Genomic DNA, 19,030 nt, shown 5'->3' with positions numbered 1-19,030 from the left:
GACTCTTCATATTAGATACAATTTTAAAAGCAGAAAAGAATGATTTCAATTAATTATATACACATAGAAATTTCTATATCTGACTTCCAGTACAGGAACTACACTGTAATTGTGCATGTTATCTATATTAATATCTTAGCTTAATTAGCCATGAGATAAACAAGCCTTTTTGCCTCTATTCTGCAATGTTGAACAAATGAAAAAGTCTCATTAACCACTGTTTTCTGTTTCAGTTTTTGATGATTGGATGATGGATCATAGGGCACCCACTCCCTATTATATTTCATAAGGAGGACAAAATTGAAGAAAGGGGAATTTAGAAGTGGGTGAATGGATACATTTTGGGGAGGTTCAGAGACAAAACTTAGAAAAACTTTAAGCAGAGATACAAGAATATATTTGGTACCACAGAATTCAAGTACAGATTACAGACATGTTGCAGTATTAATCTAACCTGTACACAACCTATTTTGTTTATTTTAAGTTATGTAAACAAAAGTATTAACAAAGTGACTGAGAGTCCTATATTTCACCTATATCTGATCTATTTATATTATCTCAGTGACATAAAAAATAAAGAGGAAAAATAGATTATATCAAGATTTAGTGGAGATAGGAAGACTGATAGATCTGTGGCAATTTCCCACAGTTAATTTTGAAGAAGAAGAAGTTAATAAAAGACCAACCACAACTGAAGCAAAAATTAGGTTTCCCAGCTATGGAATAAGACAGAATATTCTAGAATTGACTGGATCTGAAAGTGATGATTTTGTGATTTATAAAAACTACTGCCTGATTAGTTACAGCTGCCTATGTTGGAAACAAGTTTCAATTATAGCTTATAAATTCTTTTTTTTTTTTTTGGTCTGTTAATGACTCTTTAAATCCCTTGCAGGGTGGAGTCGGGGCAACTGAATGGAGCTGAGTGTCCCTTCCTGTCGCCAGTGCAGAGATCACAGTTGATATTTATTCATTGTGCCCAGAGAGAAATATCTGCTGCTACCTAGGATCGAACTCACAGCCTCCTGATTGTGAGAGATCATATATAGATCATTGTTGACTAGTTAGACTAGCTATTGAGACAAATCCAATATTATAGTTTCTGAAAGCAAATCTATGCTGAATCAGTGTGTGTTAGCTGAGGATCATGTGTAGGCCTGCCTTGATATGAATAAATGCAGCTAGAGTTCTGGCTGAGCTGCTTCCTCCCTGAACACATCTATATAAACAAGTCAAGAATTATAAAGTATACAAAAAGGGAGAATACCTTCCACATATAAAGTTGCTGATGATGCTGCTTTGCCAGCAACAAACGTGTATTCAGCAGCGTCTCCAAAATGGACATTCCTTATTGAGAGTGAATGTGTAAGTTTCTTTGTCCGGATCTGGCATCGGTCTGTGGACTTTATTTCCACCCCATTCTTCAACCATTTATATGTGATGCCTTCATAATTGACAGTGACCTCAAAAGTGATTGTATCTTTCTCTTCTGCATTGATGTCTTTCAGCATAGATGTAATCAGGACAGCTGTAGAAAAGAAACAACTAGTGAAAGACTGATTCAGTGTTTTTCACTAGATAACTGATTAGTATTAGTGGCTAATAATAATAGGTATTTAGGATCACAGCAACATATAACTGGAGGATTAAAAACCAATTGTTCGAATCCTTTCCCCAAGGAAGGTTTATTTATTTGTTTGATGCATTACATTCTTCAACTCTGACAAGACTGGAATGGCCACCAAGAAATGTAGGGACTCCCCACAAGGTCCACTAAGCATGGTCAACCCTCAGACCAAAGGAAAGCAGCCCATTTCTGCTCTAGTGCTTGCTCTAGCTTTTGTTTAAGACACTCTGCAGGGCTGATCATCTTTGCTTCTACAAAATATCCTTTCTTCTTTCCAGTTTCAAACTTACGTTTGACAGTTAAGGTTGCGCTGACTTTGTCATTTCCACAGATGAAGGTATATTCTGCAGAATCTTCATTGCTGGTATTCATGATGTTGAGCTGGTGGAGCTTCCCTTGAACAACTATTTTAAACTTCTCGCTCATTTCAATTTCCACTCCGTTTTTCAGCCACAGAGAAGGTACATTGAAATGAGACACCTCACACTCAAAGGAGGCAGTTTTAGTCTCTGGAACCTCAATATTTTTCATGGTTTTTGTAATGTGTACCGCTGTGGAAGGTAATATTAAAAAGAAAAGTGAAAAAAATATCCTCCGGTGTGACATTTGTTAAGGGCACTTAAAATCTATTTTTGGCAGAAGGCTTAAAAAAAGAAAACTTACTTTCCACAAAAAGCTTAGCTTTGCACTCCAGTTGTCCCACAACCGCTGTGTATTCTCCAGCATCATCAGGAGAGATATTCTGCAGGGTCAGTTTATGAACTTTCCTTTCAGAACTCATTCTGCATTTGTCACTTGGCTTGAGCTCGATGTTTTTGTGGAACCATTTCACAGGCACAGCATCGTGAGATACGCTCACTTCAAAGGAAACAACAGCATTCTCCAGAGCAGTCACATCCTTTGGCTTTTTAATGATTTTAACAGCTGAAGGAAGGAATTAGCAAACGTTTAGTCATTATACCTAACTTTAATTCCCAACTAAGTTATTGGCCTTAGAAAAGGCATAAGTAATAGGTGGCTTTTCAGAGTTTAAAATTGAGGTGGCTGAAAGAGGCACCACTGGCCTCTTTCTGGTAATAGGCACATGTGCTGTTACAATTATCCCTTTTTCTGAGAATCTCCAGGATACAGTAAGAGTGTGAATGAATATGCATATTAAGAGCAATTGTGCTTCTTGTCCTTTGACTACCAATGCCATCAAATTTACTTCAGTCTGTTTGGTTGACTTACTTTCAACATGGAGTCTTGCATTTGCTCCTATTCTTCCCAGTTTAAAACCATAAACTGATTCATCAACTACCGCACAGTTCTTCACTTTCAGTGTGTAGATAGTTCCCTCCACTTTGATTTCATATTTGTCACTAGAATGTAGCTCAACACCATTTTTAATCCACTGAACACCTTTCACATTTGGGTGAGTAAGTTCTATTGAAAATACTGCATCTTGTGTTTCTGTCACAGTCAGGTTCCTTAATGTCTTTTTAATCTTGACAGCTATTTAAAAAGAAGAGACACAGAATTATGAAATGAATATTTACATGCCTAATGCAAATCTAATATTGTACCCAGACTTTATAATATAATGTGAAAAATAAGTGAGGAGCTGGTGATTCTCAGGATAGAAATGTCAGTTGAATGAACAATTGTACAATGGGAAAGGCCTGAAGAAGACAAAATGGATTGAGCTTTCTGTAGGCATAAGAAGGGAACTGTACACTTGCACTGATAAGGGACAATCAGTTGCTTAATATGTCTTCATCCTAAATTATAGTAAAGATTCTTATCTAATGTTTTGCCAAGTGTCTGAGAGAATTCAAGCCTAGCAGTCTAGTTAAACTATGCATAATTGGGGAACTAAGATGAACAGCTAAAGCCTAGCCTGGGAGAGGCTATGAGGTAAAAAGGGAGCAACAGCTGTCTCCCATTTGCACATAGAAACTGCTCTGTTCAGTTTTTTGTGATTATCTCCTTCCTTCTCATTCTTTCCTCCACACATGCTATTTCATTCTGGCGGGATCTTCAGAAGAGAATTTGGGTGGGCCTTATGGAGGTTAGAATAGAGTGGTCATCTTTTACTACCCCTCACTTCACCACCACCCTCAACACTTCTTAAAATCCATTTTGCTCTTATTTTTCTTTCTATGCAGTGAGTGAAACTGGTATCTCATGCTGCCTTTTATCTGTTTCACAATGGAACATTTGAAAAATCTCATTCCATTTAGGAACTAAACATGGAACTAACAATGTTAGATTCTGACATTAAAAATACTGAATATACCTATACATATCATATCCCCTCTAAAATAAATCCACTATGCCCAGAGATATATCTATTTAGAACCATTGTCTCAAATTCCAGAAAAATAAATTGAGCATCAAGTAAGATAACAAATACATGTTATCTAAGATGAAGTTTCCTTGATTACTTACTTTCAACCTTCAGTTTAGCGGATGTTTTTGAAGATGCCACTTTGAAGGTATATTCTCCAACATCATCCAATTTGCTGATTGGGATAACAAGTCTCCGCTTTGATCCATCAGATTCGCTTTTGCAATGATCTGTCATTTTAAGCGGCTTTCCATCTTTCAGCCATTGGCCTACAGATTCAGGATTGGCTACTTCACATTCAAAAACAGCCTTCTGGGACTCAGCTACTGTGAGATCAGTAAGGGGTTTTGAAATAGCACCACCTGTGAAAGAAAGGAAAAAGGAAAATATTTATCCACAGAATAGGTCTTCAATTTGATTCTACTTTCATTTTATTTTTATTTATTTATTTGATTCCTATAGCTGCCCATCTCAGCTAATGACTGGGCGAATCACAATTCAGAAACACATATTATAATTAACATCTTAAAAACATTTTAAAACAATGAAAACAGTAAAAACCGTTTCAACACAAAAAAACATGAAAACATCTAGTTTGAGCACATACAAGCAAGATATCTGTCCTGTTAAAAGTATAGCCAGGGGGCCCTTGGCACATGTAGCGCACCTAACCTTTACACGTTATGAAAGGCTAACAGGGTTGGGGCCATTCTAATCTCCAGAGGGAGGATGTTCCACAGAGCAGGGGATGCTACCGGAAATGCTTGTCTTCTAGCCCCCATCAGCTGATATTATTTGATAGGAACTGCAGCACACCCATCCTATTGATATAATTAGATGGGCAGAAACTCTTCAGAAAAGGCGATCCTTCAGGTACCCTCTCAAGCCATGTGGTTATTCTTTTTCATGTGGTAATTCCTCTCTATAAAAGCAATGACATTCAGCTAGTATACTTGGAGCCAAACCTACTCTTAGATATAGCTGCCTTCTCAGATGACTCATATGAAATGGCAAAAAAGATTAATTTTTGATTTTATTGCTTCAGTAGATTTTTCTATCTATTTTCTATTTAGCTGCTAAAATTACTTAGGTGACCTTCGATATTGTGTGGAGCTGTGTATCTTTGCTGCTCCCTTCCCCCCCAGCCATGGAACTCATAGGGCTGGCTCTATTCGTATATAGGAATGGCCTTCTAAGATGTGCTCCAGAGCTCTGCAACATGCTGTGTAACTGACCTGTGGAAAGGTGGTCATAAAAAAGGAAAATGAAATGCTAATGGAACCGCACTACACTTGGCTGGATGTGCACCAGAGCTGCACAATCAGCAGCTTCCAAAGGCCTTGGACACTGCCCCTAAAGACTTGCAAAGTCTTACAGTGTTTAATGTGTGACTGGATTATTAAATTTAATATTATTAAATGGATGGTTGGTAAGTAATCCTATTGCTTATATTTCATTTTACTTAAAAACAACAAACACTAAACTAAAGGGATTATTTTTTTTTTTTTGGTCTTCATGTTGCAATGTATCCAAGGCATACCACTCAAACTTTGGGGGGAACTTTTACCTCCACAAAATTGTGTATCCCTAGTTATGATGGCCAAGAACTGATTTCCTCCCCAATGTTTCCGTGAAAACTAAATTTAAAAAGGGAAGTAATATATTCAAACACTGAAAATCATAAGTCACATGAAAAGCTATCGTCCTATGTCACCTACCTGCAATTGCCCAAAGGGTACCTGGCTCTTATAGCTTCCATTAGGAATGTTAAGGAATATCTTGACATTTTGTCCCCTAAATTCACACAGTTTCAACTTGTAATAATGAAATGAATTTTAAGTGCCTTAACAACTGATTGGGCATATGGTAAGCTGCTTAGAGTCGCTTCAAAGTGAGATGAGCAGCAAACAAATTCAATAAATAGATGACAGATTAGATAATAGAGATAAATAGGTGATAGATAATAGATAGATAGAGATAAATAGATAGATAGAAAGTTGATAGATAGAAATATAGATGATAGAAAGAAAGAATGATGATAGATAGACAGGTTATAACTAGATAAGATGGTAGATAGAATTAGATGATGGACATAAAGATAGATAGAAACAGATAGATACATAAAGTTTAGCTTTAAAAAGAGAATCAATGCATTCTATGCATGAGGGTGGAGGTTAATTCTCCGAACTTGTGGGTTGGTTTCCAAATGTTTTGTTACCAGGCTAGGTAATATCTTCAGCCTGGTAATGAAATGCTTGGAAACCAACCCATAAGCTTGGAGAATAAACTTCCACCTTTCATCCTACACCCCAGCTAAAGATATTCACCATCATCACGAACATTCCATGGAACTAACCTGCTACCACCAGTGTCCCAGAGGTCTTCTTTTCTCCAGCGTAAAATGTGTATTCTCCTTCATCATCTTTCATCATGTTGATTACTGTCAGTTTATATATTGTGCCATGTGCCTCTATCTTGTACTTGGGGCTGGCTTTGATTTCTTGGTCCTTAAAATGCCATTGCACATCAATCCCAGCATGGGAGAGCTCAACTTCAAAGGTGACGTTTTGGGTTTCAGTACAGGTGATATCATGAAGACCTTTAATAATCTTAATTTCTGTTGAAAATAAATACATAAGGGGGTTAACAGTCTTGAATTCCTATTATCACATTTTTGCATGAGCAGAATGGCTGCACGTTTGAAGAATACATACTTTCAATTGTAAGATTACAGCTAGTTTCAACTTTGCCAACAGCTAATTTACACAGTCCTTCATCTGATGCATATGTCCGGGTAAAGACAAGTCGTTGCTTCATGCCCTTGGAGACTGCTTGTATACGGTCATCGGGCTTTATTTGTTCATCATTTATATACCATTTGGAGGAAGATACATCAGGGACAGAAATTTTGCTCTCAAGGATGGCTTTTGTGCCTTCAATAGCATGAACATCTTTCAGAGGAACAATTATCTCCACACCTGCAAATAGCATAAAATAGCCATCATAAAATTATTACATTTCAAGCATTCCAGATTTAAGATTCTTCCTCAGGGTCATATTAATACATTTTCTTCCTGCTCTTTATTGGGGATGAAAGTATATTAATATAAACTGCCCTCACAGTCTATCTTTAGAATGCCTCATCAGCAGAGCTGAGAGATCTATTGTTTCATGAAACAAACTCATCGATGTGTCTTCTGGAGGCAATTTGTACACTGTAACCTAGGCAATTTCCAAGTGGCATCATCTATGAAAATGGGAAATAGAAGATTGATATACCTATGCTACCTCCCCTCCCTCCAGCCCTACTCCTGCAAAATTCTGCCCGAGGGACTGGAAGAGCTTATTGCTCTCAGTGCAATTGTATTTCTAGATCATTATTTCCTATTTTCCCCTGAAAGTAATTTCTCTCCCAAATCAGTTTTGATTAAGCCCCCCAAAATTTCCCCCTCATATCTTCTATCTCCTACCACTGCTGCCCCCATTCCACATTTGTTTTTGTGGGGGCAAGTGTCCACATCTCATATATGTCCTTTATAATTTCTCCAGCATGCACGTCCATGAATACGCATGCAAACAAGATACACAAACAAGATAATAGCAGGATTTCTGGCTGGCAAGTCTTTCAGTCTCCTGGAAATTCAATATTCTGGTGAGAAAAAAGTCCAGGTGTTCCTATAACTAAAACCAACATGGAGGCCCAGTGCTCTGTAGCCAGAGGGAAAGAGGACATATCCATAACAGATTTGCTAGGGCAACCAAACAGATGATATCCCTGACCATATCTTCCCTGTCTTATCCCAGAGTTTGCTAGATTGTCTTTATGAGAAGTTTTGCATGCAACAATTCTTGGTGGAATATCAGATATGACATGAAAGTGATGTCATGAGAACATATGTCTTAAAAATTAATAAAATACCTCCATGCTGCAGCAATTAGAACATATTCCTTGTCTTAGATTTCCTTTCCTTTTTCCTCATTTCCTTTGATCCCTTTTATTTAGTACTTATTGCTTCATTTTTGCATTGTCTTAATATTGCCTATATAGGATATGGTTACAAGATTCCCAAGGAAACTTCCAAACTTACTAGAGACAGAAACGTGGCCAGATGTTACAAGAAGCAGACTAGGGATGTTAAAGGAGTATGCTCCTCTGTCTTCTTTGGTTGCATCTTCAACTAGGAGCATATGGGACTGCTTATCTATGACAATGTGGATACGATCACTTGGTTGAATTTCGGTGCCATCCTTCATCCAGACCCCGTCAACATTTTCTTGGGAGAGCTTCACTTCAAGTTGTATAATATCACCTTCACAGACTTTCTGATCAGATAGTCCTTGAAGGATAGTCACGGGTCGTGCTGAAGTATATGAAATTAAAAAAACACACACAACACAATTACTCATGATGAGAAATGGTGGGTATGAAATATTTGTAAGGCAGGATCAGTTTTTGTGGATGGACTTACGTTTCATCTTCAGTTTACAGGAGGTCTTTTTCCCTTCTGCCACAAAGCTATACTCTCCTTGGTCTTCTTTAGCAACATCTTTAATTGTAAGGATCTGACGACCCCGGCGTGAGGTTATGACATATTTATTATTGGATGTCAACTCAGTGCCATTATGATACCATTTTCCTTCCACATCTTCAGGCGAAATTTCACATTCTAGTTCCCCTGAGAAGGATTCTGGAACTTCGATATCCTCCAGTTCTTTTATAAACTCAACAACAGCACCTACATCCATATATAGACATTTCAGTAAATTGTTATGAAAATTTCCCAACTGGATTAAACTGGATTAAAAATATGCTCCATTTAAACTGCTTAGAGAGGGCTGTAAAGCACTGTGAAGCAGTATATAAGGCTAAGTGTTACTGCTAGGTGCTATTGCTATCCGATTTATCACCATTCAGGACACATACAAAAAAGAATAGATTGTTGTTTTTTAACTATGGTCCTGGGTCTTATGCACAATATCAAAATGTGCATCTGATTACTTTGTTAAAGATCTAGATTTCATGTGCCCCCACAGAACTTTCAAAGCTGGAGCTATTGTATTTGCAGCAGAGGTGGGTATTCAGCAGGTTCTGACCAGCTCTGGAGAACTGGTAGCAGAAATTTTGAGTAGTTCTGAAAACCGGCAAATACCACCTCTGACTGGAGATTTTACTGTATCCTTCCCCTGCCACACCCACCACTGCTTTGCTGCACTGACTACTGTAACCAGAGATGATCTATCGAAGGAGAACTTCCCAGTAGAAGCTGCAAGGGACCAATCTCATGATGTGAGGGAGGAATAATGCCAAAGCATTGCTTTTTTAAATCATGGAATCAATGGTGTGAAACAGCCCTCCCCTAGAAGCTAGATGGGACCTTCAGTGATGGCCTGGGCTTTTGACTTTTTATTAAATTGTGCTTTATTAAGATGTTATTGGAAATGTGATTTATTGTTTTTAACTGGATGCTTTTTGTAAATTGCATTGTAAGCCATCCCGAATCTAGAAAACTTGATAGTATATAAATTTAACAGTAACGGAACACAAACTGATCCTGTTGCACAATAACCATTGTAGAATGAAAAAAAAAATGACAGATAATTCTTGAATTGTGATTTAGTGACTGTTTGAAGCTACAGTTTACCTGGAAAATGGTAATTGTGAACTGGTTCAGAGGTTCTGCCAAGTGGGCTCCAGCTCACAGTCATGTGATGGTACTTCAGGAACTCTGCAATACAGCTGCATTTGTGGCAACTTGCAGAGTCCCACAGTCATGTAACCATGCTTTACAGCACTTTTGCCCCAAACTGGAAGTTACCTCTGGTTTTTTCATAAACAAAAACCCTACTCCTTAGCAAACGATAGGTTCGCTTAAAGACAATGGTTTCCATTTAATTATCACCGTATTCATTTTATGACCTATATGTTTGTTTAACAACTGCCACAAAAAAGGTCATAAAATTCAGTTGGCCATGTGATTGAATTATTTTACAACTTTCATGACATACAACTTAATGTGCATGCTCCATTAAAAGTCATATGTCAAGGACTTCCTGTATTACGCTCAGTAATGACTGGCTATTGAGAGCAGCTCAGAATGATATGTTGAAAACTCTGGATAGAGAAACTCCCAGTAAACAGGGCAGCTCGTATCTCATTTCTGTACAAAGAGATAATGGCAAAAAAGCATATGTTAAAACAATTTTTGTCCTCACCTTCTACAATTAGTTTGCCTGTTGTTTTTACAGATTCATCTTCTACAAGGGCACAGCTGTAATCATCTTCATCAAACTTGTCAATCATTAGTATGGAAAGGAAATGGCCCTTCCTGTCAGAATGTGTTCGGTATTTGTCTCCAGAAAATATCTCAATCCCATCTTTGTACCATTGCACTTTAACAAAGGGCTCAGAGGTTTCACATTCAAAGGTTGCCATTGAATCTTTCTCCTTAGCGGTGACATCTTGTAACTCCTGGATAAATACGATATGCTGTTTGGCTGCCAAAACAACAAAAAGAAGTTGAAGAGGGATGGAAGGTTTGAGCATGATGGTAGGAAAGCCAAGATGAAACAGAAACAGAGGTGTATACCTTACCTTGTACTAATAAGAAAGCATGGCTGGAGGTTTCACCGGCTACGTTCATCGCTTTCACCATTATGCTGGCAGAATCCTCCGCTGTTACATCTCTGATGACCAACTCACAAACGTTATCTTCTGGCCAGAACCAATAGATCCGGTCTGACCTTTCAATCTGCACACCATTTTTGAACCACTGGCATTCTGGATCTGGTTTGCCTACTACTCGAACACGGAAGTGGGCATCCCTTCCTTCACTTATTGTCTGGCTTTGGATACGCTCAAATATCTTGGGAGCCTCCATGCTTGGACTTAGTTGAACTTTCTCTGGCTTGATGGTTGGAATAGTGATTTTGCCTTCAGCCTCTAAGGCTTTCCTTTCCTCCTCTGTTAACTCCTTGGTCCAATGAAGAAGTTCTTCTTTTGTCTTCTTAAGCAACTCTTCGTATGATTCATCCTTCTTACGAGATTTAAGCTCCACAGCGGTGATAGCTTCATAGTAGCCCTCCTCAGTTCTGCGCTTGAATTTACTACGCAGTTCTTCAGATTCTTCAGATACTTTCTCATGGCTGACTTTTTCTGCCTTTTTCAGCTTCACCACTTCTTTGGTAGTTGCCTCAACTGGTTTGTCAACCTTTTGGACTGCAAACAGAAGTTTGCCAGGCTCTGTTGTTGGAGCTTCATGCCTAGGCTCGGGTGCCCGACGAAGTACTGATCTAAAATCTTCTCTCTGTTGTATTTCAATCTTCACTGAATGTTCAATTGAACCTTCAGGGTTTTCTGCAGATATTTTCACTTCACCTGTATCGTAAGTTTTGCAGTCCACAATGTCCAGGTAGTAGATTCCATCATAACGAAGTCTAAACCTTTTACTTTTACGAACAAGTTGTCCATTGAGGTACCAATTGACTTTTGGTTGTGGATAACCAGTCACCCGGCAACGGAATCGTGCAATTTCACCTTCAACGACTCTTGCAGGTTCAGGAAACAAAACTATTTCTGGCTTTTGTTTTACTTTTTGATCTTCTACAGCACCAGTAATGGCCCCTTCATGTGCCATCCTTTCTAACTCTTCAATGCGCTGAAGACCCTTCCTGCCTTCTGGCAATTGAGATTCTTCAACCAGGCTTTTCTCATCTTTAACAATGAGAGTTGCTGATGTGTGGTCTGTACCATATTTATTTGTAGCCCTGCATGTAATCACACCACTGTCTCTGGGATAGGAAATATCATAGTCAAGACTGCAATATCCAAATTCATTAATCATCCGAAGTCTATTTGCTGCCTCCAAAGGCTTGCCATCATGTAGCCACTCTACTCTCATGGTTGGGTCACCAATAGGTGTGAGTCTACAGTCAAAATGGGCTGGCCCAAAACGTTTGAGCCTTAAGGAAGTCAGTTTTTTCTTGAAAAACGGCTTCTGTTGTTTTTCTTTGTCGTATAGGTCTCCTTCCTCCCATTGTTCTTGACCATAACGCAAATGGAGAGGTTCTAATTCTGGTGCCGCAATTTCTTTTGCTCTGTATGTCCCCCTGGGAATGATTAACCTTCTTTCTGGTTCAGGCTCAGCAAACTCAACTTCAACATTCACTTTACATCGTGTAGTGTCACGTCCGGCTTTATTAATGGCGGTCGCAGTATACCATGCGGCATCCTGTCTGATTGTGGACTCAATCTTCAAGGCAGCTTCACCTTTTGTTCCCTCAATTCTGAAAATCAGAATGGGGAGAGTTAAGTACATGATTTTAACCGAACTTTTCAATCAATTAAATTGTTTATGAATGGTGTTTACTGCGCCCTTCTATCTTCTAGCATTTGGGGATCACAGAATTTAGAGCAAAGAAAGCAACTGGGACCAGTATTTCTGTTACTAAGTGACATAATCATAAAGCAGGGTATGCAAGCATGCATGAGAGGCACTGTACAAATTGGGTAAGGTATGCAGGGGCATGCAAGAGGAGCCATATGGGTCAGGTAGTCCCAAAGATGTTTTTTCAAGAGGGAACTGGACTTTCTGGTTTTTCTTGGAAGACGTTTCATTTCTCATCCAAGAAGCTTCTTCAGCTGTGATTGGAGAAGTGAAAAACCAGAAAGTCTACTTGCCTCTAGAAAAAGCACCTTTGGGAGAACTATAACCATTGGATGACTGAGAATCTCAATAGACATGGGTCAGATAGGGTGCACAGGAGTGCCTAAGTGGCCTATGGAGCACAAACAGGAGCTGGGAAGAGCGTGCATGTGGGGGAGACTTATCCCAGTGACTTGTGATCCTCCCTGCCAGCTTCTCCTTTGATTTTCTGGGGAAGCTGGCATGGAAGATTGCATATGGCAGTCATGGGGCATGTAGCAATTGATCATAAGTGTAATTAGGTTGCCATGCACAATGACTTGACCACAGAATTGCTGGGATTCCAAAGCTCTAAAGACTGGTGACAACCACTATTCATTCAGTGCCATTGTAACCTTGAATGGTTACAATGAATGAATGGATGTAGGCCACAGACTACCTGTATGCTTGCTGGGGATAAAAAGAGTTGTAGACCCAGCATATCTAAATTGTATCAGATTGAGAAAGCAGTTCAGAACATCACTGAATTCTGAATGAATCAATTAATTAAAAAGAGGCATAGGATATTACTTTAGCCTTCCTGAAAAATATTCTTAATTTTCTCACTGCTAATTTTTTGCAGTGGTTAGGAATATACATGCTGTGGCACACAGCTTTGAATACATTACAAGTAGAGCACTTTTATTCATTCTATTTATAAGGCTTACTTTATATTGGGGTATTTGTGGGGTACAATGATGTCACTGTTCTTTAGCCACACAATGTCAGGATTAGGGTTTCCCTGGGCTTTCACATTCATTTCCAGTTTATCTCCTTCCTTGACACTCGTATTCTTCAGTTTTTCTATGAACAATGGTCTTACTAAATGTTCCCTAGCTATGATAGACAAAGAAACAAGTTATTAGAGGAATACAGTCAGGTACAAAATTATAACCAAAAAACATCCCAGCCATCCCTAAATTAATAGACTAATTACCTTCTACTGTCAAGGTCATTGAAATGGATGCTTTTCCTGCTCTGTTTTGAGCAATTACAACCCATTCTCCTGAATCAGAAGGCATTGCTGGAACAATAATCATGGATTGTGTGCCATCTTCCTTAATCACTATTTTGTGGGTATAATCATTAAGAACTTGCTGACCTGCAGACACAAATACAGGCATTGTTTGAGACTGAACATTACCTTCCTTTAAGTGTATCTTGGGTTTTACCAAAGATGACATGATAAGTAGAAAGCTTTCATACCATTATGAAACCAGTACGTCTCTGGCATTGGTCGGCCCACAACTTTAAGGTCAAATCTTGCCGTCTGCCCCTCTGCACATTTAAATGAAGTTGGCTTCAGCACAAACACTGGCTTGTACAACCTTTCCAGCTGTGCTTCATCTGTCTCATCCAGCCTGCGTGCAGGAGAGCGTGAAGGAGAACTGCGTGCAGGGGAACGGCTTGGGGATCGAGGAGAAAGAGATCTGAAAAGGTAATGTGTTAACATGTACAGTTACATGTATCTGGTAATGTCTCATTATTCACTAGAGTCGGTTCTTTTATTCTAAACATGGTACAAATTGTCTGATGCTGTGAGGTTGGGCTTTTTATCACAGTAAATATTTATGTATGCAGTAAATGTTCCTATGCAGCATAGGATATCAATATAATTAAAACATAGGTAACACTATCTCTGAAAATTCCTAGAATCATGCAAAAAAAAAAAAAGTGCTAACCTTTGCCTTTTGCTTTTGTTTTTATCTAAATAAGTGCCATTCACTTCTCTAAATAAACAAGGATTAAGGAGTAGATATTATCTGTAGGCTGGATTAAATGAATGGCTACTCAAGAAAACATACATACAGAGCAAGGAAATGCTGAAGGATATGAAAAGGATTCAGGACAGCCCAAAGATGCTTTCTCAAGAGGCAACTGGACTTTCTGGTGTTTCTTTGAAGAGGTTTCACTTCTTATCCAAGAAGCTTCTTGGATGAGAAGCAAAACGCCTTCAAAGAAACACCAGAAAGGCCAATTGCCTCTTGAAAAAGCACCTTTGGGACAGCTATGACCATTGGATAATTGAGAATCTCCACAGACATTTAGGACAGCCTTGATGAGAGGCTCTTGTTATCATGCTTCTAGAACCAAAGCACCCACTAAACCCTGTACCACACAAGGGAGTATCTCAATTGTAATATAAAAGAAAAGAAAATATTGAAATATTGTGTTATCGTAAAATCTTTTAGGAATTGAATATTTTTGTACAACACCTTACAAGATTGTGAACTCAGCCATTTTGAAAGAGGATATGTTAGATTATTGTGCTTGAATTGAATGCCTTCCTCATTATATGGCAGATCAGGAATTTTTGATCAGCCATATAAAAGGTTTATGGCGTGTATAAATACCACCCCGCTCAGCTAACACCTGTAATTTCTAATTAAACACTTCCACCTCATAGTTATTTGGGGTGGGGGAACATCAGTGACTGCATGGAAAAAGCCAGGGTGAAGGTCTTCTTACTAGTGGCATAAATTTACGATCGTTACTCCCTATAGACTTCTGATTTGTTCAAGCTCTAGTTATTTTCAAAAATGTTTAAAAACAGACAATGTTTCCATGATTATGAAATGAAACAACTACGTCTCTACAACATTTCAGCAATGAAAAGTTTCTTCCATCCAAACATTCAAAATTCAGTCACAGAAAAATCAATTCATAACATACTGTCTATATTTAGTTTGCTTTATTCTCTTTGCACTCCATACAACGAAATTAAATATGCAACTGTGAGCAGTGGTCTCAGGTTATAATCTAAAGGTGTATTGGCTGCCCCAGATACAGGTAGTCCTCGACTTACAACAGTTCAGTTACAAAGCCACTGAAAAAAGTGACTTATGACCGTTTTCACAGTTACAACCTTTGCATCATCCTTATGATCATCTGATCAAAATTCAGATGCTTGGCAACTGGTTCATGTTTATGACCATTGCTAAGTCCCAACATCAAGTGATCCCAGGGGTGGGATTCAAATTTTTAACAACTGGTTCTGTGGGCGTGGCTTAGGTGGTGGGCGTGGCTTGGTGGTCATGTGACTGGGTGGACATGTCATGGTCATGTTATTGGCTGTGACTGGCCAACTCAATATCACTCATATCGAGGGACTCGTCTCCTCGACTGGCATCTCAAGACTGTGGGGATGCTGCAACAGTCGTAAGTGTAAAAAATGGTCATGTCACTTTTTTCAGTGCCATTGTAACTTTGAATGGTCATTCCACACAAGCAAAGTACCAGCAAAGGAGGAAAAAAAAAAAAAAACCTCCAGAGAAGTTCCTGAGACAGGAAGTCTAGTCCTGCTAAGAATGTAATAAGGGTTAACAGAGAGGCAGTTTCTGTAAGCAACACCAGAATGTTTCCTTCTTGCCTTCCTTACAGGATTAGGCCAGTAATTTCTTCTAACAACCGGTTCTCTGAACTGCTTAGAATGTTAATAACTGGTTCTAGTGAATAGGTACAAACTGCTAGAATCTCACCCCCGAGTGATCCCCTTTTGCAACCATCTGGTAAGCAATGTTAATGGGGAAGCCAGATTCACTTAACAACAGGGTTACTAATTTATCAGCTACAAGGATTCACTTAACAACTGTGGCAAGAAAAGTTGCAAAATGGGGCAAAGCACATTTAACAAATGTCTCACTTAACGATAGAAATTTTGGGCTCAACTGTGGTTATAAATCGAGGACTACCTGTAGACAAGTCATAATTAAGACAAGACTGTTCCTTATTCTTACCGATATCTTCTCATCATTTCTGGTGATGGGATATAACCTGGAGACCCCGTAGGTCCAACAGGCTCAACGTATAATTTTGCTGAGCAAATGGCATTTCCTTTGACATTGCTGGCAAAGGCCGTATAAATGCCTTCATCTTCAGGCAAGACAACAGGGAAACGTAGACTGGCTCTTCCATCTGACAGGACCTCCATGTGGTAATGGTCTCCATGCCTGATACGCTTGCCATCTTTGTACCATGCAATCTGCATTGAAGAAGTTACAAAACTACATGAGAGGCAAGAATTATGAGAAGGCTGAGGGTTTGGGTCAGAGTTAGAGAATTTTGAGAAGGACCTTCAAGCCCATAAATTACAGAGTTTAATTGTTTGCTGTGACTGCTTTGCTAATGTGCATTTTTCTATGCTATATATACTGTACATGTAAAAATATCACAACAAAGTAAAGTAAAATTGCTGCATCTCTGAATATTAAAGCAAACGTTCCAAATGTGAGAATTGTTTATGCTGCTATTACAAACAGTAATCCAAACAATTAGTTTGGAAACAGACTTCAGATATATAACTTTAAGTGCTGGGATTCATTTGTTTGAAGTGCTTGTAATAAACATAAATTATTATTTTTAACCAATATTAAAATCAACAAGAGGCAAAAGAGTGCAACGCAATTTCATAAGGTCAACCAATCTATCAGGATAGAGTTAGAAGGGATCGTGAAGGTCTTCTAGCCCAACCCCTCCCCTGCTATGAAATAGACCCTATACCATTCCAGACACGTAGTTGTCCGGTTTCTTCTTAAAAGCCTCCAGTGATGGAGCACCCATAACTTCCCAGATGAGGTTAGGAAGTGTACAGATAACCTATTGCTTGCTCTTCTGAAAAGCAAATACATTCATACCTTAGGCAAAGGATATCCAGTCATCTTGCAATGGAAGGTCACGCCACTTCCCTCAAAGATTCTGTAATTTTTTAGTCTTAATTCAAACCCTGCTTCAATGGTTTCAGATTCAGGAATGTCAACTACCATCTCTTCTCCATCTTCTTCAAGAAGTTCTTCAAGTGTAATCTTAATAATCCGGTACTCAATCTCTTTCATGAGTCTTTCTTCAAAGGAAGAAATATGGAACTCCTGCAAAAACAAAAGTGGGTTTATTCCAATATTAAGAAAAACTTGTGAAGAAACAACAGAAAAACAGAGCTGGAAGGGATCTTGGAGCTCTTCTAGTCCAACCCCCTGATCAAGCAGAAGACCCTATACCATTCTAGACATGTGGCTGTCCAGTCTCTTCTTAAAACCTCCAGTGTTGGAGCACCCACAACTTCTGGGGGCAAGTTGTTCTACTGATTAATTGTTGAAACTATTGGGAATGTGTCTGTGTGTGTGTAAGAGAGGGAGAGAGAGAGAGAGAAAGAGAAAGAGAGAGAGTGTGTGTGTGCCAGGGCTAGTTTGAGAGAAAATGCCAACCAACATAATCCTTAATTAACTCTAAATAGAAAATAGAAAGGAAATTAGAAATAGAAATACTGAACATTTGCTGAACTCTGTAGGTTGCATACATGCACTGTAGGAAATAGGTAACATTAAAATGCCTATTAAGCGTCAAGCCATGATAGAGGGAGGTGGGAATATAGAAAAGAAAAAAAAAAGAAATTTGTCTTCTTTATCAATAAATAAATGTTGCCATGTTGCTGGCATACCAGAAATGGCAATTAAAGCTAAATTTGGTTCATTGTGATAATGATAACATCACAAGTCTTGTATGCTGCTGTAGCCCAAAACCCACAAACCCACTCAAACCTGCGACACACTTACTTGTTCCTCTGCAAATGTCCTAATTAATACAGTATCTTTTGCCATTTTCTTCCTAATTAGAGCTTGTTCTTTTTCATATTCTTTTTCATAGTCAGCGTATAAAGTGGGTGGGGCAACCGCAGCTATTTTGGGTTCGCGAACATAGGCAGTTACTTCAGTTTGATACATTGTTTCTTCTTGAGATTTTAGGTAGACCTCATAATCAGCTAAAGAAAAAAAATTAAAAAGTAGTTAAAATAGTTAAAAATAATTCTTGCAAGAACCTTAATGGTACTTCCATTGACATGAGCAATAGTTCCAGTTTAACAAATTACAGCATTATATTTTAAACAGAACACTTTCGATTTGTAAACACCCATTGCTAAACAGAACTCTTATGTGTTTACCAGTTGGAAAGATTAATTCTACCCTCCTTTGATAACTAAGTAATAATTAGGGGCTTTAATGAATATGTTAAATCACTGGTTCCAAGTAATTTATGGAGACTTATGTGTGAACTATTAATCTCTTGGCTTGTAGAAGTGCATGTTGGAAATAATAATTGGCCAAGTATGACAGTGCTGTGCTCTCTTACTTAAAAGATAAGTAGTCATTAAATACGATCAACACCAAATATTAAATTTAACTCTTCTTCTTCTTCTTCTTTTTTTTGCTATGCAAATCCTGCCCTTCATTAGCTGCATTCACCTAATAGGATAAGTGGCAAGCCTTAGTTAGCATGAATATACTCAGTGGTTCCTTCCTGTAAACAGCATAGCTATTGACCTCCACACAACCTGATTTGTATATGGAGTTAGATACGTTATCCAAACAAAATGCAGATATTACTTTTGACCAGAAGTAT

General features: G+C 38.5%; 1 protein-coding gene across 1 annotated transcript in view; it reads right to left on the bottom strand.

The window, feature by feature from the left end:
- The window catches only part of TTN (titin), a 307,241-nt gene that overhangs the window by 262,285 nt on the left and 25,926 nt on the right, over window positions 1-19,030 (bottom strand). Inside the window, exons 22-38 of the mRNA XM_087917042.1 lie at window positions 18,187-18,392; window positions 17,272-17,502; window positions 16,375-16,619; window positions 13,844-14,067; window positions 13,575-13,739; window positions 13,306-13,474; window positions 10,549-12,239; window positions 10,170-10,451; window positions 8,426-8,692; window positions 8,045-8,317; window positions 6,671-6,934; window positions 6,313-6,573; window positions 4,058-4,318; window positions 2,858-3,121; window positions 2,291-2,551; window positions 1,918-2,178; window positions 1,268-1,528 (exon numbers count right to left, since the gene is read on the bottom strand). Coding sequence (XP_087773168.1) covers window positions 1,268-1,528; window positions 1,918-2,178; window positions 2,291-2,551; window positions 2,858-3,121; window positions 4,058-4,318; window positions 6,313-6,573; window positions 6,671-6,934; window positions 8,045-8,317; window positions 8,426-8,692; window positions 10,170-10,451; window positions 10,549-12,239; window positions 13,306-13,474; window positions 13,575-13,739; window positions 13,844-14,067; window positions 16,375-16,619; window positions 17,272-17,502; window positions 18,187-18,392 — 5,586 coding nt within the window. The remainder of the gene's footprint in view (window positions 1-1,267; window positions 1,529-1,917; window positions 2,179-2,290; window positions 2,552-2,857; window positions 3,122-4,057; window positions 4,319-6,312; window positions 6,574-6,670; window positions 6,935-8,044; window positions 8,318-8,425; window positions 8,693-10,169; window positions 10,452-10,548; window positions 12,240-13,305; window positions 13,475-13,574; window positions 13,740-13,843; window positions 14,068-16,374; window positions 16,620-17,271; window positions 17,503-18,186; window positions 18,393-19,030) is intronic.

The sequence above is a fragment of the Pseudonaja textilis genome, chromosome 1, assembly GCF_049901715.1.
Source record: "Pseudonaja textilis isolate UNSWEBS1 chromosome 1, rPseTex1.2, whole genome shotgun sequence".
In the NCBI taxonomy this organism is placed as follows: domain Eukaryota; kingdom Metazoa; phylum Chordata; class Lepidosauria; order Squamata; family Elapidae; genus Pseudonaja; species Pseudonaja textilis.
This window is presented reverse-complemented; position numbering and strand designations above follow the sequence as displayed.